This window comes from Rana temporaria, chromosome 3, assembly GCF_905171775.1.
Source record: "Rana temporaria chromosome 3, aRanTem1.1, whole genome shotgun sequence".
Lineage (NCBI taxonomy): Eukaryota > Metazoa > Chordata > Amphibia > Anura > Ranidae > Rana > Rana temporaria.
The window spans coordinates 361,523,519-361,548,125 of NC_053491.1; the positions used below are offsets into that span (position 1 = coordinate 361,523,519).

A 24,607-nucleotide genomic window follows, 5' to 3' on the forward strand; every position below is an offset into this window, starting at 1 on the left:
CGTCTGCATTGTTGGGTCTAGTGTCTCTCATCTTCCTCTTGACAATACTCCACAGATTCGGGGTTTAGGTCAGTGAAGTTTGCTGACCAGTCAAGCACAGTGATACCATGATCAATAAATTCGATATTGGTACTTTTGGCAGTGGGCGGGTGCCAAGTCCTGCTGGAAAATGAAATCAGCATCTCCATAAAGCTGGTCAGCAGAGGGAAGCATTGATACAGTAATTAATGCAAAAGGAGCCCTGACCAATTCTTTTTTTTATTGGTCTTATGTAATATTCTTATTTTCGGAGTTACTGAATTTTGGGTTTTAACTAGCTGTAAGCCATAAGCATCAAAATTAAAATAAATAAATGCATGAAATATATCATTCTGTGTGTTAAGGCTCTAACACACCAAGAAAACCATCCAAAGAATTTTTTTACCATTTTCATATAGTGTGTACACAACTTTCGACAGCATACGAAAATTCCAAAAGGGACAAACGCCAACATTTTTCTCGTATGGGAACAGAACGAACAATTTTAGTTGAATCTGTACCGTTTTCATATGATTTTCGAACAAGAAAAATCAGAAAAGAAAGACCGAACATGATCAGAAACAATAAACTTACGATTTTCCGTTCATCGGTTCCGATTTGCTGTAAAACAACGAGGACAATCGTTCGCCCAATTTTCTTATAGTGTGTACCCAACTTAGCACATCTATATAAAATATATGAATTTCACTTTTTGAATTGAATTACCGAGATGCACCTGTATTTTAGTAAATATAAACTGCTAAATATCTTTTCTCCTCAGCAGTATAGCAGTCTTGTCACTTCTATCAGTGTCTTGCTAAGGACTGGTTAACGCTTGTAGGAGTTTCATTCTGCTCTGACTGTCCTATGAGGCTGCAGGACCTCTGACCCTCTGTCTAGACAGTGCCGATTGGCCCTGTGGTGATTACATGCACCCTCCCAAAAAAAGAAAAAAAAAAAACTCTAGCAATACACACCAAACTGAGCATGTGCAGGGTGCCCCCAAGGTTCTGTACTAACAGAAGATGGATTGGGGACAGTAAAAGAAGGAGAGGATCTGAGAAGACAGGATCCACCCCTTAGGTTGCACAGTGAGTATAACAAACATGCTTTACTGCATATACAGACTGATTTTACTGTTGTGAGTTTAGTAACACTTTAACTTTAGCTCCCAGTGACAGAATAGATAAGCTGTAAAAAATATGTAGTGTAAATGGCTGTAGAGGAAGAAGGGCTGCATAAAAAAGTACATACAATGCAAGAGCATTTGTTTAATCACTTTGTATTACCTGATACCAGTCTCTTCACAGAGTATAAGGGTTTACAACCACTTTAAGCTCTTATTTAAGCAACCTCCCAGGGAAACAATGTATTTATTTATACAGTGGTGATCGAAAGTTTGGGCACCCCAGGTAAAAATTTGTATTAATGTGCATAACGAAGCCAAGGAAAAATGGAAAAATCTCCAAAAGGCATCAAATTACAGATTAGACATTCTTATAATATGTCAAAAAAAGTTACATTTTATTTCCATCATTTACACTTTCAAAATGACAGAAAACAAAAAAATTACGTCTGCAAAAGTTTGGGCACCCTGCAGAATTTATAGCATGCACTGCCCCCTTTGCAAAGCTGAGACCTGCCAGTGTCATGGATTGTTCTCAATCATCGTCTGGGAAGACCAGGTGATGTCAATCTCAAAGGTTTTAAATGCCCAGACTCATCTGACCTTGCCCCAACAATCAGCACCATGGGTTCTTCTAAGCAGTTGTCTAGAAAACTGAAACTGAAAATAGTTGACGCTCACAAAGCTGGAGAAGGCTATAAGAAGAAAGCAAAGCGTTTTCAGATGTCAATATCCTCTGTTCAGAATGTAATTAAGAAATGGCAGTCATCAAGAACAGTGAAAGATAAAGCAAGATCTGGAAGACCAAGAAAAATATCAGACAGAACAGCTCGCAGGATTGTGAGAAAAGCAATTCAAAACCCACGTTTGACTGCACGATCCCTCCAGAAAGATCTGGCAGACACTGGAGTTGTGGTACACTATTCCACTATAAAGAGATACTTGTACAAATATGGTCTTCATGGAAGAGTCATCAGAAGAAAACCTCTTCTACGTCCTCACCACAAAAATCAGCGTTTGAACTTTGCAAATGAACATATAGACAAGCCTGATGCATTTTGGAAACAAGTTCTGTGGACCGATGAGGTTAAAATATAACTTTTTGGCCGGAATAAGCAAAGGTACGTTTGGAGAAGAAAGGGCACATCATTTAATGAAAATAACCTCTGTCCAACCCCATGGGGGTGGATCAATCATGCTTTGGGGTTGTATTGCAGCCAGTGGCACAGGGAACATTTCACGAGTAGAAGGAAAAATGGATTCAATAAAATTTCAGCAAATTTTGGATGGTAACTTGATGCCATCTGTGAAAAAGCTGAAGTTAAAGAGAGGATGGCTTTTACAGTTGTGGCCAAAAGTTTTGAGAATGACACAAATATTAGTTTTCACAAAGTTTGCTGCTAAACTGCTTTTAGATCTTTGTTTCAGTTGTTTCTGTGATGTAGTGAAATATAATTACACGCACTTCATACGTTTCAAAGGCTTTTATCGACAATTACATGACATTTATGCAAAGAGTCAGTATTTGCAGTGTTGGCCCTTCTTTTTCAGGACCTCTGCAATTCGACTGGGCATGCTCTCAATCAACTTCTGGGCCAATTCCTGACTGATAGCAACCCATTCTTTCATAATCACTTCTTGGAGTTTGTCAGAATTAGTGGGTTTTTGTTTGTCCACCCGCCTCTTGAGGATTGACCACAAGCTCTCGATGGGATTAAGATCTGGGGAGTTTCCAGGCCATGGACCCAAAATGTCAACGTTTTGGTCCCCGAGCCACTTAGTTATCACTTTTGTCTTATGGTGCTCCATCGTGCTGGAAAATGCATTGTTCTTCACCAAACTTTTGTTGGATTGTTGGAAGAAGTTGCTGTTGGAGGGTGTTTTGGTACCATTCTTTATTCATGGCTGTGTTTTTGGGCAAAATTGTGAGTGAGCCCACTCCCTTGGATGAGAAGCAACCCCACACATGAATGGTCTCAGGATGCTTTACTGTTGGCATGACACAGGACTGATGGTAGCGCTCACCTTTTCTTCTCCGCATAAGCCTTTTTCCTGATGCCCCAAACAATCGGAAAGAGGCTTCATCGGAGAATATGACTTTGCCCCAGTCCTCAGCAGTCCATTCACCATATTTTCTGCAGAAGATCAATCTGTCCCTGATGTTTTTTTTGGAGAGAAGTGGCTTCTTTGCTGCCCTTCTTGACACCAGGCCATCTTCCAAAAGTCTTCGCCTCACTGTGCGTGCAGATGCGCTCACACCTGCCTGCTGCCATTCCTGAGCAAGCTCTGCACTGGTGGCACTCCGATCCCGCAGCTAAATCCTCTTTAGGAGACAGTCCTGGCGCTTGCTGGACTTTCTTGAGCACCCTGGAGCTTTCTTCACAAATGCAGTGGGAATTTTTTTTATGGGATTAAGTTAATTTTCATGGCAAAGAAGAATTTTGCAATTAATTACAATTCGTCTGATCACTCGTCATAACATTCTGGAGTATATGCAATTTCCCATCTCAAAAACTGAGGCAGCAGACTTTGTGAAAATTAGTTTTTGTGTCATTCTCAAAACTTTTGGCCATGGCTGTACAAATGGATAATGATCCTAAACACACCTCAAAATCCACGGGGGATTACATCAAGAGGCGTAAACTGAAGGTTTTGCCATGGCCTTCACAATCTCCATAATTGAAAATCTATGGATAGACCTTAAAAGAGCAGTGCGTGACAGACAGCCCAGAAATCTCAAAGAACTGGAAGACTTTTGTCAGAAAAAATGGGCAAAGATACCTCAAACAAGAATTGAAAGACTCTTGGCTGGCTATGAAAAGCGTTTACAAGATGTGATGCTTGCCAAAGGGGGCAGAACAAGATATTAACTCTGCAGGGTGCCCAAACTTTTGCAGGCGCCATTTTTTTGTTTTCTGTCATTTTGAAAGTGTAAATGATGGAAATAAAATCTAACTTTTTTTGACATATTATAAGAATGTCTAATCTGTAATTTGATGCCTTTTGGAGATTTTTTCATCTTTCCTTGGCTTCGTTATGCACATTAATACAAATTTTTACCTGGGGTGCCCAAACTTTCAATCCCCACTGTACCACCTTTTAACCCACTATGGGTAGTCTGAATATAAACACTACAAACTTAGGCTCTGTTTCCACTATTGCTCTCCGAAAGTTGCGCGATTTTGCCGCGATTTTGATGTGACTGGAAACAATGCCTGTGTATTCTTGAGGTCTATGGACCTCAAGTCGCATCAAAGTGGGACCAAAGTAGTGCAGGGACTACTTTGAAGTCGCTGCGACTTGAAGTCACACAGATATGAACGGCACTCATTATGGAAATCATGGGGAACGATTTGTCATGCGACTTTGCAGTCCTAAGCCGCATGATAAGTCACACAAGTGGAAACCAAGCCTTAAGGATGATCTCTGCCTCTGTTCCTATAACCTTCTTATTTTAAAAACTCTTCAATAGTAGCAAAATAGAAAAAAGACAAATGTTAAAATGAGTATGTCTAAAATATATTCATGAGGGAAAAAGTGATCAATAATAAAAACACCACATATCTATATAATATTTTCCATTCAGTTTGCAGTTATGAAGCAATTGAGGTTAAAATTGCCATTTAATCCCCTAGGATGCCAGGTATTAAACCTGTACACTCATTTCATCTACAGTATTTCTGGGAGACTTCTCTCCTCAAATGGGTACTTCTTCAATTATTATACACACTATATATTACAAAAAATATTAATCCACTTGGATCCTTATTGTGAAAGAGTTTAAAATGTTGAGAAACTCTAGAATATTGTGGAGATGTGCCAAGATTGTAGCAGCCAGAATCTGGAGCAGCTGTACATTGTAACCAATCAGCTTTATCTTTAGCTTGTTCAGTTAGGCCTCTTTCACACGGGACAGATTCATGATGATTCGCCCCGTGAACCTCTGCTTGCTCAGTGGGGATCGCTCTGCTGATCCCTGCTGACCCGCCGGATGACAGGGAGCGGTCCCCGCACACTGTGCAGGGACCGCCCTGTCAGATCTCTGTTCTCCCCTATGGGGGGATCGGATGAACACGGACCGTCTGCCCGTGTTCACCCGATCCGCCAGACGGATGGAAAAATAGGGTTTTCCTCCGTCTGCAGAATCGGAGGATTGTGGACCCGGATGAGATCGGGTGTCAGCGGATGTTCACCCGCTGACACCCGCAATCTCATAGGGATCAATGCAAGTCCCTTTTTCATCTGTACACAGATGGATCAAAAGGAGGACATACCGTCCGCCCGTGTGAAAGAGCCCTTAGGGTTTTAAATGAAAGCTAGAAACTGATTGGTTGACATGCACAGCTGCTCCAGAACCAAGAGCTTTCTCATGGTATATTTAACAAACCATAGGGTAGCTAATAAAAGAAGTTCCTTGATAGAATTTCCATAAAAGACATTAGCCGTTATTTAATGCACAAATGTTGGAGTTTAGGCGATAAGCTTTGTTTGGCTAACATTTTAAGTGATGCCCTGTACACACGATCAGTTTTTCCGACAGGAAAACATTTTTTTTTCCAGCAAGAAAACGGCTCAAACTTGTCTTGCATACACATGGTCACACATGGTCTGAAATTCCGAACGTCAAGAACGCAGTGACGTACAACCTGTATGACGAGCTGAGATCAATGAAGTTTAATCGGCAGTTCGGCTCTTCTGCTTGATTCTAAGCATGCGCATTTTATTTATTTTTTTGCGTTTTGTAATTGCATACAGACGACCGCGATTTCCGATAGGAATTTTTCCTGTCACGAAAATGTAGATCCTGCTCTCAATCTTTTCTTGGCAGGAATTCTCACAGAAAAAGTCTGATGGAGCATACACAAGGTCGGAATTCCTGACAAAAAGCTCACATCACACTTTTCTTGTCGGGAAAATTGATCGTGTGTACGAGGCATTAGGGTCTCTTCCTCAGACATCACCCAATTCTATAATGCCAGAGAAAGGGATCCAAGTCCCAGAAACGTGCATCTTTAATAATTTAAAGCCGAACACCAGCAAAAAAATTACAAAATAAAAAAAAATCGTCCATTAAAAGAATAACAAAATCAGCTTTTGTCAACGGTGAAAGAAGAAACAGCACAGTGATGAGCTCATCTTTCTGCTATCTCCTCTTAGAATGCTCCACATTAAATGATTGGCTCCTTGTACTGCTTCTTCCTCTTACTCTCCAGCTTTGCTGTACAGGGACTGCCTGAGGTTGCCATTAGGTCAATTCAGGTACTTATACTGCTCGCATTAAAGAAATTACATTTATTGATGCATTAATTTAAATTGTTTTTTTCCTTTGTTTTCTTTGTCTGCATTTCTCACTTCCTGTTCCTCCTCAGTAAGCTGTTCAGTAAGCTGTTCTGACTGACTTTCCACCACTAGGATGATGGTGGAAAGCTTACTGAGGAGAAACAGAAAGTGAGAAATTCAGACAAAGAAAACAAAGAAAAAAAACATTTAGAAGGTAAACCGAAGGAAAAGGTAAGTGAACCAACAATGCACTAGCTTAAAGGAACCTATTGAGAAAATAAAAAACAAACCTTTACAACCCCTTTAAGTTAGCCAATAAAGGATACCACCAAATGGTCTGCTTTTTCTGATATATGAAACAAAAAACCCATAAATGATATCCAACAATCCAAATACAATCCTACCTGCAGCGACAGCAGTCTTGTTGTGCACGGTGACAGCGATGGAGGTGCTAACAGTCACAACTTGCAGCTTGGGGCCGGCATCTGTAAGAATGCAAAATACCATCAGCCATAGTTGTGATATAGCTGACTGTCCTTAGCCAGGAAGTATATGTGCTTAAAGCGTCCAATCACAATGGCTGCCACAGCAGAAGCTTCCATCCAGCTCTGGGGCAAAACTATCTTTTGCAGCATCATAAGCTGCAACACAACTGTCGATTCCACTGATGGATGAGAGCCTGATCTGTGATGGATAACAGCACATTTGTCAGTCTTGTTATAGATGGTGAACGTTTAATCTTCCAAGACCATATTTTATCTAAGGTCACGAGTCATCTCCTATCACCAGACTAGAAAACCCTTTTGTCGTGTCTAGCATATAGAAGCAAAGTCAATTTTTAGCTTGCTCTTGGAATGCCTTTAGAATGTCGGTTTCTCCTGCATTTACCTGGCAGAAGAAAAATACTCATAAAAGGATCTGCAATTCTGTTCAGCTAGTCTTGTGATACAGTAAACCCTGCCAAACCTCCCTTCAGAATACACCATAGTTCTCCAACACAGTCTGGTCCAGGCCCGCCTCCACCCATGAACTGATCTACTTCTGCAGATATACCTACTGAAGATATCCCTGTGCTCTGCCCTCCTGTAAACATGTTTTTGTGTTACACTGACAGTACTGCACAATGCAGTATAAAAGTTTAATAGTACAAAGCACTGAACTTCCCTCTCCTAGCCAGTGTCCTACTGTACAGGGAGTTGCAGGAGGTTGATAGAGGAGAGATTCAGGTACTTATACTATCTCTATGCAAAAATAGAGTCAAACTCCAGACAAATAGCTATACGCACAGATGAAAGACATAAAAGGAGCCGTGATACCAGTCAAAAGATTTGTATATGTCTATCCCTGAAATTTACACAGCTCTGCCACACTGCACAACCTTGTATGGCAGGGGAGAAGGTCAGATTTTTCTTTGCTGCAGTTCAGTAACACTTATGCCGCGTACAGACAGACATTCCAACAACAAAACCGTGGATTTTTTTCCGACGGGTGTTGGTTCAAACTTGTCTTGTTTTTTTTTTGTTGTCGGAAATTCCGACAGCAAATGTCCGATGGGGCCTACACGCGGTCGGAATTTCCGACAACAAGCTCCCATCGAACATTTGTTGTTGGAAATTCCGACATTAGAGGTCTTGTCCCTCTGGAGCCTGTGACTGGATACTGAAAGGAGAAGCAGCAGACTGATAAGCTCATCTCTACCTTTTGCAAGTAAATAAGCTTCCATGTATGTATTTCATCTACCTGGAGTTCAGTTTTATGCATTAACAAATGTGAAATTTCAATTTTAGACATGTAATTTGGAGAAATATCAGAACACTGGTAGGTAGCTGGTTTCGGGAAAATGGACTATGCCAGATTTGGTGATATGGTGGTGGATTACACTGGTTGCCGCAGTGAAGTGATGGATGGAGGATCTCACAGTCCACCCTGCATTGGGTCTGCAGTCTATAAAATATATCCCATATATACTATATAGAGAGTTATAAAACATACAGGTATCATATAGTGCAGTCCCAGTTGATTGTATGAGCAGGGTATGACAAAAGACCTATAGTATGCACTGTCTGATATCTTGTAATGATGTTTTCTGCCACTGCATCTTGTAAAGAAATGCAAGTATAAAGTGACGATTGCTGCACTTGTGCAATTGTCGACAGTGTTTACTGCAAAATGAGAATAAAATGCCAGGAAAGATAAGGTATGAGAATTCCACAATGCTCACTGCCCCTCAGATGCAATGGAAAAGTGGTAGCCATGCTGCAATAATGCAATCAGCAAGGTTAGTCCTACTAGGAAGGAAGAATGGAGACCAGACACCTCAGGTGAGGCCAGAAAAGAGGTCAGAATGAAAACAGACACCTCTGGTGAGGCCTGTTAGGATGGCATAATGAAGACAGAACACCTTACATGAGACTTGTGAGAAGGTTAGAAAGTAGGTAGGACACCTCAGGTGAAGCCTACAAGGTCAGAAAGAGACAGGACTCCACAAGATCTTAATAGAGGATAAAATGGAGACAGGACAACTCAGATGAGGTTTGGAAGGAGGTCTAAATGCAGACAGGACACCTAAGGCGAGGCTTGATAGGAGGCTTGGTAGGAGGGCAGAACGGAGATAAAACACCTCAGGTGAGGCCCGATGGGGGAAGGGGAGGGGAGACAGAATGGAGACAGGAAACCTTGGCTGAAACCTGCAGGGAGGACACCATAGAGACAGGACACCTCAGGTGAGGCCTTGTAGAAAGGAAAAGTAAATGGAAACTACCTTCACTAAAAAAAAAAAAGATACTTAAACTGAGGCTTACAACATACTAAAACCCATTCCAACTCTACCAAATTCTCATTTGTATTTTTGACTCTACAGGTATAATGACATTTTCTTGCTTTGGGCATTATATAAAACAAACACAAGTGCGTTTAAGAAATATCTGTTTTTTTGCACAATCCCATTGAGCTGATGAGTAGGTTTTTAGTGTCTGACCGCTCTCTGCGAAGGGATTTTGCTGCTGAGAACAAGCATTGTCTTTCCACATTGTCCTCTGAACCTTCTCCTGCCCTTATAACTGGTTGTCTCAGATCTCAACAATGTTCTTTAATTTACCAAGGACTCTACAGTGCCTACCTTAAAGATCCATTCACTTTATACTGGGGTAGGCCTTCACACTACATAGTTGGCCTGTCCAATATAAAATGTCCTACTTCAAAAAGTCTGCAAGTAAGGACTCGAGTCACCTGATTCAGGCACTGCTCCTGAGCAAAACAGTAATTATCATATTCCTGCATCTACATCAGCAGAGAGGGTGCGATTAATGTGAAATCGGTAAAAAAATGCTGCTTTAAACTGAATATTGGTTACATGAACAGAAATGTGGTACCTCTCCTACTGCACGATGGAGAAAAGCGGATTCATGTTTGCAGATGTAATCTTCAAAGGATACGGTAATTACTGCATGTAAAGATTTATCATCACAAGGCAGCCCGATGGCTGTCAAAACGAGCAACATGAAAAAACATGACATCGCAAACTGACTTAAAACACTGGGATTAAAATGAGATTGTGACTGCAAAGAAGGGAGGACAGATGGAGGTGAATACAGACTAGTGTGCCATGGTGGAATTAAATAAATCCGAAATATAACAAAGGGAAGACTTTGATCACTGTAGACTGCCATAGGTATGCAAAGAACCAAAGAGGTACCTATGGCAGCGGTTCTATGGCAGGCTGATCTCAGCATGGCTGATTTAGGTTAAGGTAAAGGGCTCAGACCCAGCACATCCCTCTGCTGTCCAGTTAAATTTTTGCTGAGCACTGACACAGATAATAAAGAACTAAATATGTATCGATTGAAGCAATTTTGTCAACAGCCACTCCTGGCTGCAGCCAGTGGCTAGTCCTTGCAGCTAAAGACTCAGACCCTTAGCCATCCTGTGAAAGTTATGAATGTTCCTTTTGATGGAAAAAAATGTGACATTATACAGCACCAATCACATGCTTGTTCACTTGACAGCAAAGGGCATCAAAAAAGCAGCCCAATCACCGACCTGAACTTGCCGAAATTCTTTCCCAGAAAATCTGTTATAATGTTGGGTAGTTTCACAAGCTAAATGATAAAACAAATTTGCAGAATAAATCTTTTTAAACTATGGACAGGCGAGTAATGAAAAACTGTAAGACGTACAACTACAGAAATTACCTTTGGCTATCCTTGTGCTGCTTTTATCATGACGAGTGATATGAAAAGAGCATGACACAGCTTAATTGATTTTGGCGAGCTGCAATCTGGGACACAGCTTTCTAATCAAGAACCAATCGGTTTAAATTAAGGTCAGAGAGAGCAGAATAGAACAAAGAGCAAATTTATTTTAATGTCTCAGCATGCAACATACATGTGTTACATGAGCCTGTCAAGACAGCAGCCATGATGATGACATCACAACGGAGCAACAGCAAGGCTCAGAAGCTCATGTCCTTTTGATGTCACGGCTCTTGATGGCAGAGCTAGTACAGGCCGTGCCCCCTCCTTGTGAGTGAAATGCATGGCTGATGAATGAAACAATGTAATAGGTGGGTTCTACGGTGACAATGGAATGCTAAATCTAAATGATATAAAAAGATGCCGCCATGGGCATTTTGTTTTATGGAACAGCACTCATGCAAGTAAGTCCTGTTCAGGTACCCTTAGGGATCAGCTCCTCCCAACTACGCGGCTGGATGGCGAGCTCGGCGATGTCATTGTCTCGGGGGTTATGATCTGGAAGAGGGAATTGAGGAGGTTGACAGAGAACAGCAGTGCGACTGATACAGTGACAGCTGCCAGTTTAGTGAAAGAGGAAAAAGTTTTTGCAACATTGGCTAGCAGTAATTAGTCACATTCAACTGGACTTGATCTGTAATGTTGAAGAAGTTTTAAAACTTATCTAAGCAACTACTTCAGTTTCAATGAGTGTCATAAACATACCCAAGCATTTATATCCACACAGGTAGCACTGACACCAATCACCATGGTGTCAAGACAGATGTTGATTGTCCAAAAACAGAACTGGAGGCAGGAAAGATGTGAAACCACCCTGTTCTAATTACAAAATCACATCTTTGGTTGTCAGGGAGACTGCATTTGTGTTAATTCCGCAATTTAAATATGTGAATTGTCTTCAAATCGCCAGGGTAGACATGTAAAAATGCAATTTTATAGACGAAAGATGGTGTCAAATGTCCCCACCCCTGTTCAAGGATGATTGTTCCAGTTTGACATAGATGCTGTCTTTCACACTTCTTGCAAACCAGTTGTCTTCTTTGTCCAAATTGTGAACCTCAACTGGTTCTAGGAGGTATGAAAGAGGTCATCTATGACAAACTGGAACAAGCATCACTGGACTGGGGTGGGGGTAGGGTTGCCACATCATCCCTTTAACCACTTCAGCCCCAGACCATTTGGCTGCCAAATGACTGGGCTACTTTCTGAGATTCGGCACATGCAATATGTTTTACTTTTTGCTAAAATAAATATCCTCACAAAATATATATATAAAAAAAAAATGTTTTCTCCATTTGGGCCGATACAAATTCTTCTACATATTTTTGGGAAAAAAATAACAATAAGCGCTCATTGATTGGTTTGCATAAAAGTTATAGCATCTACAAAATAGGGGATAGTTTTATGCCATTTTTATTAATATTTTATTGTTTTACTGGTAATGGCGTTGATCAGCGATTTACTGTATAAATGTGACTGGCAGTGAAGGGGTTAACCACTAGGGGGCTAGTAAGGGGTTAAGTGTGTGCTAGAGAGTGATTCTAACTGTTAGGGGGCGTGGCTACAAGTGACACATCACTGATCGCTGCTCCCGATGAGAGGGAGCAGACGATCAATGTCAGTGTCACTAGGTAGAACGGAGAGATGCTTGTTTACACTTGCCTCTCCCCGTTCAGCAGCTCTGTGATCTGATTGCGGGACACTGGCGGACATAGAGTCCGTGGGTCCCGTAGGCACGGTCACGGAGCACGCCTCAGAACCTGTGTAATTAATATGTGTCCTGGATTAAAGGGATGATGTGGCAACCCTAGATGGGGAGGCCTTCAACACAATCTTCCTTTCACAAATAATGTTGTTTTACCATTTTTATCACAACAATTTGCCAACAATTCACCCCTTCAGACATGCGACGCTGAGAATTAACACCCTTGCATACTTCCTGACATCATGAATGGGATTATGTAATTTAGAACCAGGTGATTTCACAGATTTCCGATCTCCCTTCCCATTCTTGGACATGCATGTCATGGTGATTGGATTAAGGTGTCAATGCTACCTGTGATAACATAATTATTGGGGTATATTCCTGACAGTCATTTGAACTGAAGAAGTGGCTTTTTTTTCTGCATTGACATAAAAGAACAAGCCCAGTTCATTGTGACTAACTACTACTAGCTATACCATGACCTGGATAAATGAGAATCTTCACAGACATATTGCAACAATATTGTATTACAATTGAATTAATAGTTCATTCTGCTGTTCAATAGCTGTTCCCCTAAAACCTGGTGGGCTATAAGGCCTTAAAAAACTAAAAGCATAGATTGAATTAATACAAGGAAGGGTCCATTTTACACTTCAGTACACTAGATGCACTTTTTCTATAACTAAAACACAAGGAGAGTTTTGTATCACTTGGTGTAAAAGTAAACCTAAACTGAATGACATTTTGTTTTGTCCGTGTCTTTGTCTTTCCATAAAACCCTGTTTTCACCTTTGTTATATCTTTGTTTCTCTCATCTTTCATTCCATTTTTAAATGTATTTGCCTATTTCAGCCACTTCCTGTCTACATGCACCTACTCCAGCATCGGATGCACGTCTTTGCTCTAGACGGTGAACCATGGCTATGCAATGTGTTTTAGCACTATGGCCTGTAGTCCCCACCAGGGAAACAAGCGACAGGGTGACAAGGCAAAATACAATTGGAAGAGAACTATGACATCTTCACAGAAGACGTCTGAACAAGGAATCCCCCATGGCTGGAAAGCTGCAGATTTAAAATGATTGCAAATGACTTTTGAAATAACTTTAACATATTAAAAGACTTTTGACATCCTTGTTTAGTGGTAAAGCACATGTTACTCCAACGCACAGCAATGCACATCATAAGTTTTGTGGTGCCATTCATTTCAAATGACACCCTCTTCCTCCAAGATGTTACATTGTTCTGCAGCACATGGCAAGGCACTATAGTCTGTTGCAGTGCATTACATTACAAATTTTCGGGCTGCCTTAATGCAATATATGCAAAACATGTAATGGTCTCTTAAGATTATACAAGATTTCAGGAATTGGGTTCCCCTCCACCCTTAAGAAAAGTAAAAACAAAAATGTAAAATAAACAAAAAAAATTACCAAAATAAAACACATTAGGCCCAATTCACAAAGCTTTAACAGCAGCCTAATGCACTTTTTTTTTATGGCCCATTCGCACTGCCCACACAACAAACCACAGTGGTTAAGTGTACAGGCTGCTCTCTGTTCCGGCCCCAGTGAGCTGGCGAAAGGGGGTGGTGCGATATGGGTTTCAGCTCATCACACAGCTCCCTTTTTTTTTTTGTGTCAGCTTAATTTTATTTTAAGTACACAAAGTGACAGCAGTACCTTGACATGCGATCCCTTCTTGTATGCTGTGATAAATTGAAGAATGTCTGCATTTTATCACAGCTCCCTGCACCACACCTCCGGGGTGCCTTGCAGTTCAAACAGGAAACATAGAAAACAATGCTGTGTGTCCTAGCATTGACCTGCATTCATGCAGTGTGGCAAAATGCAGGTCACCACACTAAATGGGAACAGGGCCTTAGACATGTGACTACAATTTTCAGATTTCATTGGGCTCTACTGAAAATAAATGTCACATTAATGAAAATAAGAATATTTATCTTGGTGTGTTAGTTTTGTGAACTGAACCTAGTTTATAGAATGCAAACATTTTTATTGCAGAAGTGTAAGTGGACCCAAACAGAAAAAATACACCAGTGTCATTCCAGTTGAGCAGTATGTATACAAATCTTGGCACTCAGGAGATTTGGGGGGGGGGGGCTGTTAGTCCCTCCAGAGTGACCACTACTCATTCATATTTTAAACAGTTATTTTCTTCTTCTGAAACAGCTTTACATAAAACATTCAGGGGAATTATGTTTAATCTAGCCTAATACCAGTTGCTCCTTACAGTGAAACTCCAGAAAAACACAGCTACACATGTTAAATACCAACAGTTTTCTCATGATTTAAACACCTCTGCCATATTACACAGCCAGGAAGATCACTGAGCTACATTCAGTTGCACTGCTTAATGCTAATAGGCGATGAGGCTGATTAACGTAGGTGACATAGGAAAAATATTTGCTGAATCAGAAATTTGTGTCACCTGCATAGCTATGCTTAATTACAGAACCTAGGCCAAATACAGTAAACACATATGTATTGACATGTGTATTTAGTTAACTTTTTGAAGTTCCATTTTAAAGAGCCCTAAAGATCTAAATCCAAGAAAAAAAGTTATAGATTTTAGTAGTTTTCAAGTCCTCGGGTTATTGGCTGCATTCGTTTTCCTTTTATATGTTTTTTTTCCCTTATTAACAAACTAATCTCATTCATTGCTACAATATTCAGCACCTTATATATTCAATAATCAAGTATTTCAACCAAATAATTACACAAGGGTATTTACACACATATGACAAAGTTTTGTCTAAATCTTGCAAAATAGTTATATATATTTTGTCAACAAGGCACACATCTTGTGGTTACTGCTATAGTCTAATGAGAAGCTGAGCATCTGCATCATTAAAGGTTTAGAAACATTACCCGGACTGTCGTCAGTGGGCACATGGAAGACGAAGCTCCCCGGAGGATGTTCGGCCGCCCGCCGGTACCACAAGGGAAAGTGATCCATAGTGAATATGCTTTCCTTTTCTTCATACTGCAGAAAATTTCTAAATGGAAAAAAAATACAAAGAAAAAACAAATAGAATAAATATGACACATATGTGAGCAAGGCAGAATTGCTATGCAGCACTACTAAACCAGAAGCAGAGCATAATATGCCATATATTGATGAACTATACATGGAACCTTTGGCATATACCGATAAAATTATTTGCATTTAACTAACCACACTGATATACGTCTTATATATAAGGGAAAAAAGTATACGAAAAAGTCAAAACTTTCTGTTGCATTTTAAATAGAGTAGGAATAGGTTAAAATGGCAAGTTTCTTTTTTTTCTTTTTTGCCGCCTCTATTTTATTAGAGAGCTGTCACTTTGCTTCCTGTCTTGTACACAAAAAGCCAGAGAGCCAGTCAGCTGCCAGACTACATATTTCCTTCAGGACATGTTTCTATAACATAAAAGGAAACAGTTTTGGACTTTTTTTTTTCACAATAATGGAATGTTTATTTTTTGAGCAATGAAGTTTTAAGGTCTGACCATTTGAGGGAATTAAACGCGTTTCCAATATAAACATAATATTTAAAAAAATATATAGGGCCGGATTCAGATACATTGGCGCATATTTATGCCGGCGTAGCGCATTACATATGCGCTACGCCGACGTAACACAGAGAGGCAAGCAGAGTATTCACAAAGCACTTTCTCCCAACGTTGCGCCAGCGTAACGTAAATTCTTCGGCGTAAGCCGGCCTAATTCAAAGTAGGTGGAAGTGGGCGTGATCCATTCAAATGAAGCTTGACCCCATGCAAATGATGGGCCGAACAAACGGCGCATGCGCCGTCCCGTGGAAGCATCCCAGTGCACATGCTCAGAATCACGTCGGAAATACTCCCTAAGATACGGCGAATCACTGCCTACGATGTGAACGTAACCTACGCCCAGCCCTATTCACGTACTACTACGTAAATTACGTAAAATACGACGGCTGTTCCCTGGTCCATACCTTAACATGACTTGCACCTGCTTTATGAGGCTTAACTTTATGCCGGACGTACGACGTACGTAAACCGCGTATATGAATGCGCCGGGCGCAAGTACATTCGTGAATCGGCGTATCTCACTCATTTGCATATTTGCAATGAGGCGGCCAGCGTAAATATGCGCCCAAGATACGCCAGCGTAGGAAAGTTACGTCGGCCGGAGGAAGCCTATTTTCAGGCGTATCTAGTTCTATGGGCACGGCACATAGATACGACGGCGCACATTTACACTTACGCAGCGTATCTGTAGATACGTCGGCGGAAGTGCTACGTGAATCCGGGCCATTATATATATATATATATATATATATATATATATATACACACACCCTTTAGTTTATGTTATTTTCATGACCCAAAAGAACAGGGATCATATTTTAAAACTAAATTAGTGTCAGTAGATATATTAAAAAGGGACAAATCCGAAATACCCATTAGGCCTCATACACAATGGACATTTCTAACACTGCTGTTAGGGGTTTCTGGCATTTTTTCTGCCTCTAAACACCTGTCTTTTTGTCCATGCACACACACTGTAGGCGTATAGAAAAGTTTAGAGACCAAAAACAAAAACCCCACTGCCAGTGTGTCCAGGAGCAGCAGAAAAACCTTAACGCTGTATATGTGCATTTCGATGTAAACGCTAGGCGTGTTTAGCGTTGGATTGTTAATTCACTTCAAAGGCCAGAAAAACTGATTATTCGTCCCAATGAAATTAATAAGCGTCCAAGCACTTGACACACCTAAACATGTTAGGTGCGTTAACAAGGGTCAATCGCTTTTTTCTGCCACAAACGCTGCTGCCAGGAGGAAGGCAACCTAGGAGAGATGGCCAGTGTGCATGAGGTCTTAATGTTCCCCAAAAATACAGGAACGGTTAACAACCGTGCCACGGTGCCATAAAAGAATAGTTTGCATGTCTATGCAAATCTAAGATGAGGAACATCTGTCTAGGTATGCAAATCCCTGGTGTATTTGTATAGTTATCTTCTACTGTAGTTTCGCTTTTTACCACAAGATGGCAACATTGTCATTACAAGCATATTTTAGCATACTGTAAATACTGTGGGGCAGATCCACAAAGAGAGTACGCCGGCGTATCTAGTGATACGCCGGCGTACTTTCAAATTTCCCACGTCGTATCTCTGTTTTGAATCGTCAAAACAAGATACGACGGCATCTGGGTTAGATCCGACAGGCGTACGTCTTCGTACGCCTTCGAATCTTAGATGCAATTCTTTGGCGTCCGCTGGGTGGCGTTCCCGTCGTATTCCGCGTCGAGTATGCAAATCAGCTATTTCCGACGAACCACGAACGTACGAGCGGCCGTCGTATTCTTTTACGTTGTTTCCGTCGTTTTCGGCATATAGTTAAAGCTGCTATTTGGTGGCGTACTCAATGTTAAGTATGGCCGTCGTTCCCGTGTCGAATTTGAAAATATTTTATTTTGTTTGCGTAAGTCGTCCGTAAATGGGGCTGGACGTAATTTACTTCCACGTCAAAACAATGACGTCCTTGCGACGTCATTTAGCGCAATGCACGGCGGGAAATTTAGGGACGACGCATGCGCAGTTCGTTCGGCGCGGGGACGCGCTTCATTTAAATGAAAGACTCCCCCTACTCGCCGATTTGAATTACGCGCCGTTACGCCGCAAGAGATACACTACGCTGCCGTAACTTACGGCGCAAATTCTTTGTGGATTCAAAGATTACAAAAGTAAGTTACAGCGGCGTAGCGTATCTCACATACGCTGCGCCCATGCAATTGTACGAGGATCTGCCCCTGTATGTATAACCAATTCGCATATCTAGATTTGGATGTACATACCCTCAAAATAAACCTGAGTGTGTGCACTTTCAGCCCATATCCATATCCATTGTATAACTATAGCTTGAATATGTTTTGGTAAATTTCTGAAAAAAATAAAATTGTGCCTGTATCCAAATATATATGGACCCAACTGTATATCATAAGTAGACTTCGGTGAGAAAATATCCCATCCCATAGAGTTGGCATGATCTATGTCCAGTAATGAGCAAATCTGTGTTGGTGAGCAAGAAATAAAATTTGATCTGCAAAAGTTACAATTACGATTTTATTTTAGTGTTTATATTTGTCTAATATTTTATATCTGTTTGTTGTGCAATCTTTACCAAATACAAATCATTTAAGACACATTGGGGCAGATCCACAAAAGGATTATGCCGGCGTATCTACTGATAAGCCGGCGTAATTTTAAATTTCCCGCGTCGTATCTTTGTTTTGTATCCACAAAACAAGATACGACGGCATCTGGGATCGATCCGACAGGTGTACGTCTTAGTACGCCGTCGGATCTAAGCTGCAATTTTTCGGCGGCCCGTCGAAATCCGCGTCAAGTATGCAAATTAGCTAGTTACGGCGATCCACGAACGTACGTCGGCCCCGCGCATTTTTTTACGTTGTTTTCGTTCAACTTTTTCCTGCGTATAGTTAAAGGTGCTATATGGTGGCGTACTCAATGTTAAGTATTGCCGTCGTTCACGCGTACAATTTTGAATTTTTTACGTCGTTTGCGTAAGTTGTTCGCGAATAGGAATTTGTGTAGAATTACGTCATCGTCGTAAGCATTGGCTTGTTCCGGTAAATGCGCAATGGCATGCGCAGTTAAAAAAAAACATTGTTTACGTCGGGTCACGACGTATTTACATAAAACACGCCCCCATTACATCCATTTGAATTCCGCGCCCTTACGCCGCAAGAGATACACTACGCCGCCGTAACTTATGGCGCGAATTCGTTGAGGATTCGAAACAAAAAAAAGTAAGTTACAGGGGCGTAGTGTATCTTAGATACGCTACGCCCGGCGCAATAATGCGCCGTTGTACGTGGATCTACCCCTAATATTTTATATCTGTTTGTTGTGCAATCTTTACCAAATAAGCATTTAAAACATGACAAAGGATCCCCAGTGCACTATATGGGTTAGCTAAAGAGCTCATTTGGGAGGCTTGCTTTGCAGCTGCCCTTGTCTGATTGAAACCTGACATCAAGCTGATCACTGCTGTGATGACTCATGCTAATGATGTAAAAAGGAGACCAGAACTTAATAAATGATAGACATCATCATAACAACAAGCAATAATTCAAATTTTTCAAAAAAAAAATATATATATATATATATATAAAAATATGCATGTGTGTATATATACATACAGTATCTCACAAAAGTGAGTACACCCCTTGCATTTTTGTAAATATTTTATTAAATCTTTTCATGTGACAACACTGAAGAAATGACACTTTGCTACAATGTAAAGTAGTGAGTGTACAGCTTGTATAACAGTGTAAATTTTCTGTCTCCTCAAAATAACTAAACACACAGCCATTAATGTCTAAACCTCTGGCAACAAAAGTGAGTACACTCCTAAGTGAAAATGTCCAAAATATGCCCAATTAACCATTTTCCCTCCCCGGTGTCATGTGATTCGTTAGTGTTGCAAGGTCTCAGGTGGTCAACCAAAGAGGTTGAGTGCACATGCTCAGCATCATATCCAGAAGTTGTCTTTGGTAAATAGACATATGAGTGCTGCCAGCATTGCTGCAGAGGTTGAAGGGGTAGGGGGTCAGCCTGTCAGTGCTCAGACCATACGCCGCACATGCCTCTTCTAAACATGATGCACAAGAAAGTCTGCAAACAGTTTGCTGAAGACAAGGATTACTGGAACCATGTCATGTGTTCGGATGAGACCAAGATAAACTTATTTGGTTCAGATTGTGTCAAGCATCTGTGGTGGTAACCAGGTGAGGAGTACAAAGACAAGTTTGTCTTGCCTACAGTCAATCATTGTGGTGGGAGTGTCATGGTTTGGGGCTGCATGAGTGCTGCCAGAACTGGGAAGCTACAGATCATTGAGGGAACCATGAATGCCAACATGTACTGTGACATACTGAAGCCGGGCACGATCCCCTCCCTTCAGAGACTGGGCCACAGGGCAGTATTCCAACATGATACTGACCCCAAACACACTTCCAAGACGATCACTGCCTTTCTAAAGAAGCTGAGGGTAAAGGTAATGGACTGACCAAGGATGTCTAGACAGGAGGAGAGCATCTAAGTGCAGCATTATTAAGACATTAATGCAGAAATTAAAAGACACTGCTCCCCTTCTGTCTTTACCTTCCACAGAGTGAATTCTAGCATGTCATGATCTGGCAGCCATCCACAGTCAGCTTATCTAAGAATTCTTCTTCTTCTCCTCCACATGAACTCGATGTGAAAAAGAGTTCTAATTACCGGTACCCACTCTCTCTTTATTCAGCTGATCGAGCGGACATGATCAAATGTACTTTCTCTGGTCAAGCATTTCTCCAGACCTAAACCCCATTGAGCGTCTGTGGTGCATTCTCAAATGGAAGGTGGAGGAGCGCAAGGTCTCCAACATCCACCAGCTCGGTGATGTCGTCATGGAGGAGGGTAAAAGGACTCCAGTAGCAACTTGTGAAGCTCTGGTGAACTCCATGCCCAACAGGGTAAAGGCAATGCTGGAAATTAAAGGTGGCCACACAAAATATAGACACTTTGGGCCCAATCTGGACATTTTCACTTACAGTGTACTCACTTTTGTTGCCAGACATTAATGGCTGTTGAGTTGTTTTGAGGGGACAGCAAATTTACACTGTTATACAAGCTGTACACTCACTACTTTACATTGTAGCAAAGTGTATTTTCTTCAGTGTTGTCACATGAAAAGATATAATAAAATATTTACAAAAGTGTGAGAGGTGTACTCACTTTTGTGATATACTTTGTATATAATTTTTATTCTAAAATAAACAAAGAAATAATATGAGTATAAAGTGCAATTTTAGAATTTCATATCCTATAGTAAAGAACTTGTTGGATTTTGCAAACTAAGTGAATGGAGGACAGCTAAGGTAATGGAAGTCAGCTAGGGCAAGGTGGAAAACTTTTGTTCCTGTGAACTTCTAAGCAGCCCAAAGAACCCTTCTACCAGTTCAAAAATTGAACATGGAAGAACACTCTCTCTGAGTTGTAAGAAATGGTCTTGACTTTATAATAAAATAGAAGACAAAGATAAGATCATTAACATCTTGACCAATTCAGCTAGTGCTACTTGTGGTTCTCCTGATGAGCCCATGTCCAGCTGGCACTGGAAAAGTGCCCTTCTGTGTCCTTTTTATTGATCTAAACCAGGTGTCTCAAGCTGGCGGCCCTCCAGCTGTTGTGAAACTACAAGTCTCATTATGCCTCTGCCTGTGGGAGTCATGCTTGTCAGTCTTGCAATGCCTCATGGGACTTGTCATTTCGCAACAACTGGTGGGCCGCCAGCTTAAGACCCCTGCTCTAAGCAATACACAACTCACCTGTTTGACATCTGTTCTGCTCCCACAAACAAACTTTTCCGAATAAGGCCAGCACGGGTACCCAGAAAGGCCACCTCGATTCCATTCTCTTCTCTGCAGCAAAATAAAAAATATACAATAGAAAAAGTGAAAAAAAAGAAAAATGAAATAGCTGAACGGTAAAGCAGGTGGAAATCAATAGCTTGTAATGAACCGTCAATATTTACAACAGAGATGATGGTCACTTACTGAGACCTGCCACAGTGACCTTGGTCACTGGTCAACTACAGTCATTCCTCACTATAGTTTACAAAGTAAGTTGCATTTGCTCTGCAAATTGATTTAACTTTTTCTTCACTAGAGGTCATTGAAGCCTAGATGCCAAGTAGGGTCACTATGAATCTCCCACCATGTGCTTGTTCTTTCCTCCACCCTCCAAGTTACGGGGCTCAGCAGTGACATAGTGGAACAGAGGAAAAACAAACGCGCACAGCAAGGGAACAAAGGCATCTTACACTCCTGGAAGTGTTGAATGCTGAAAAGGCTTTTGGAAGCTGCAGATTTGGCACAGAAGAAAGGTAGAAGACACGTGCTGCAAGAGTGGTGAGCTGTGTTTTATTGCAGCGGTGTGCTAATTACATTTTTTTAGAGACCTGACAGGGTCCTTTAAAGCACACTTGCCACAAGAAAAAGTCTGGTATTGCTGACTTCTTTCTGGAAATAACAGTTGCCTTGCTGTGTTTGACTTTCAACTCAAGGACTGGAATGAACCTACAGCAAAAATACATCTACACCTCTAGCACCCTCTAGTGCAAGGGTGTCGAACTCAATTCTATTGTGGGACGCATCAGCATTATGATTGCCCTCAAAAGGGCCAGTTGTATATGTAAGATTAGATGTCCAGCGCATCCCCTCCCCTTACATTAGATGTCAAGAGCCACCCCACCCTCAGAAGTTGAGCCCCCCACTCTCCCTTACATCACAGTGCACCCCCTTTCCTTATGCTGCTGCTGGGAAGAAGCTGGATGCATTGCTTGAATGCAGAAAGTAAGGGTCTGGAGGAGGGCTTGATCTCTCCTGCAGCTGCAGGAGAGGTGCAAGGGCCACATGAAATGGCCTGGAGGGCCAGATTCGGCCCACAGGCCTTGTGTTTGACACCTGTGCTCTAGTGTGCTAGAAGTGTAGATTTTTTTTTGTTTAGTGTAGGTAAATTTGTGCAGACTTGGCTTGCAGCCAAGCCTGTCCATGTTTTTTCCTGAGTTGGGCAGAGATCTAGGGAGAGCTGGATGACTTAGGCTGTATCACTGAGACCTCCCCCCCTATTTCTAGAATGTACTGGAACTTTCTAGAAGAATGGGAGGGGAAGTAAGGTGTAGCTGCCTGGAGTATTCTGAGGGTCCTAACCAATCCCCAACTTGAGACCCCCTCAAATACTCTGGGTCAGCCCAGCTGAGGAGGAGAGTTCGGATGGAAGCTGGGGATGGAGTGTTAGGCTGTCGTGGCCTTTGAGGGAGCTCCCCAGTCTGGGGGAAGGGGGTTGTCATTGGGCCTGGGCTCGTGTATAGACAGGACCTTTTATAATAAAAAAAAAGGGGTCTCCTGGCCAGGAGGCATGGGAGAAAGGATAGGACAGCTGCAGAGCACTGCCAGAAAAGTCTCCAGGAGCAACAGGAACAGCCAAGAGGGCTGGTGAGTGACACACAGTCATAAGGACTGGGATGAGCGCAAAGCCAGTCAGGAGGACTGTGGTGGTATGAGCAGTGGAAAGGGGCATATGCAGCGAGGAGGGCTGGCGGTACCTAAAGAGATGATACTGAGAGCAGTAGCCACAGATAGCACCAAAGACTTCTATTTTGGCTACACCATAGGGGCCCGGGGTCCCTACCTGCAAAGGGCATTTTGCTAAGATCCAGCTGAGTCTGTGTTGGATCTAAAACATGTGCTAGCTTTTCCTGGGAGTTGATGTGCTGCAATCAAGAATGTGCAGGAGGTAGTAGAGGAAAGTGTGTGTGTATATACTAGAGTGTATACAGTTCTAGTCCCTCACAAGCTCTGCTGATCAAATGGGCATCCCAAATCATCCCTTCCCTATTCAAGTTCATTTCCCCTAATAAAAAAACAAAAAAAAACAAAGCTGCAAGGACTAGCAGGCAATAAGAGTACTAGGAATAACATGGCAATCTCCTAGTTTCTCTCAAGACAAGTTTCAGTAAAGCCTCATACACATTAGTATGTTTTTTTTCCATTCAACCCAGCAGGAAGAGTTGCTATACTAACTACCCAATATTAGTACATTGATCTTCCCCAGTGAGCTATTGTGTTCTGACAGGGGATGCCCCCTCCCCCACCACCAGAACACTCTGGTCAGCGTTTTCAGCCATTGGAAGACATTTTTCGGCCAGCGTCTGTCGGAGCGACTCCAGTACATTTGGGCCGACATGTGTACTAGGGTTTACAGACACGAAAATAACGTTTGACTGAAACAGCAATACTTTTGGAGTAGTTTGTTAAGAAGGAGGTGCAGACTTAGGTCTTTGAAACAAATTTTTATAATAACTCACTTGGACAGATTAAGTGCCACCTGCGTCCAGTAGGCTTCTAGTGGTGCAGTGACCACGGCATCAAACAAAACTTCCTTCACCAGCTCCTCATCACCTGCAAGGGAAGAATAACGAGCACCATAAGAGCAGACATCTTTCCTTCCCATCTAAGAATAAAATTTAATTCTGAACTTACCTTCAGTCTTGCACGGTTCTACATGCCCCTCTTCTGCATTGAAATAGCTTTCTCTAATTTCACTGCACACTGTGAGCTTCTCATAATGTACATTAGAAGCTGCAGCAAGTCACAGAGCCTGCCTCATT

The 24,607-nt window shown here is 41.6% G+C and overlaps 1 protein-coding gene across 5 annotated transcripts in view; it reads right to left on the bottom strand.

Moving 5' to 3' along the window:
• Window positions 1–24,607, bottom strand: part of CACNA2D4 (calcium voltage-gated channel auxiliary subunit alpha2delta 4) — a 355,329-nt gene that overhangs the window by 192,369 nt on the left and 138,353 nt on the right. For 3 of the 5 annotated variants that reach the window (XM_040345311.1, XM_040345313.1, XM_040345310.1), the window contains 5 exons: window positions 24,305–24,398; window positions 21,765–21,857; window positions 15,270–15,397; window positions 11,098–11,172; window positions 6,829–6,909 (listed from right to left, as the gene is read on the bottom strand). In XM_040345311.1, coding sequence (XP_040201245.1) covers window positions 6,829–6,909; window positions 11,098–11,172; window positions 15,270–15,397; window positions 21,765–21,857; window positions 24,305–24,398 — 471 coding nt within the window. The remainder of the gene's footprint in view (window positions 1–6,828; window positions 6,910–11,097; window positions 11,173–15,269; window positions 15,398–21,764; window positions 21,858–24,304; window positions 24,399–24,607) is intronic. The other 2 variants (XM_040345314.1, XM_040345315.1) reach the window with 1 other exon arrangement.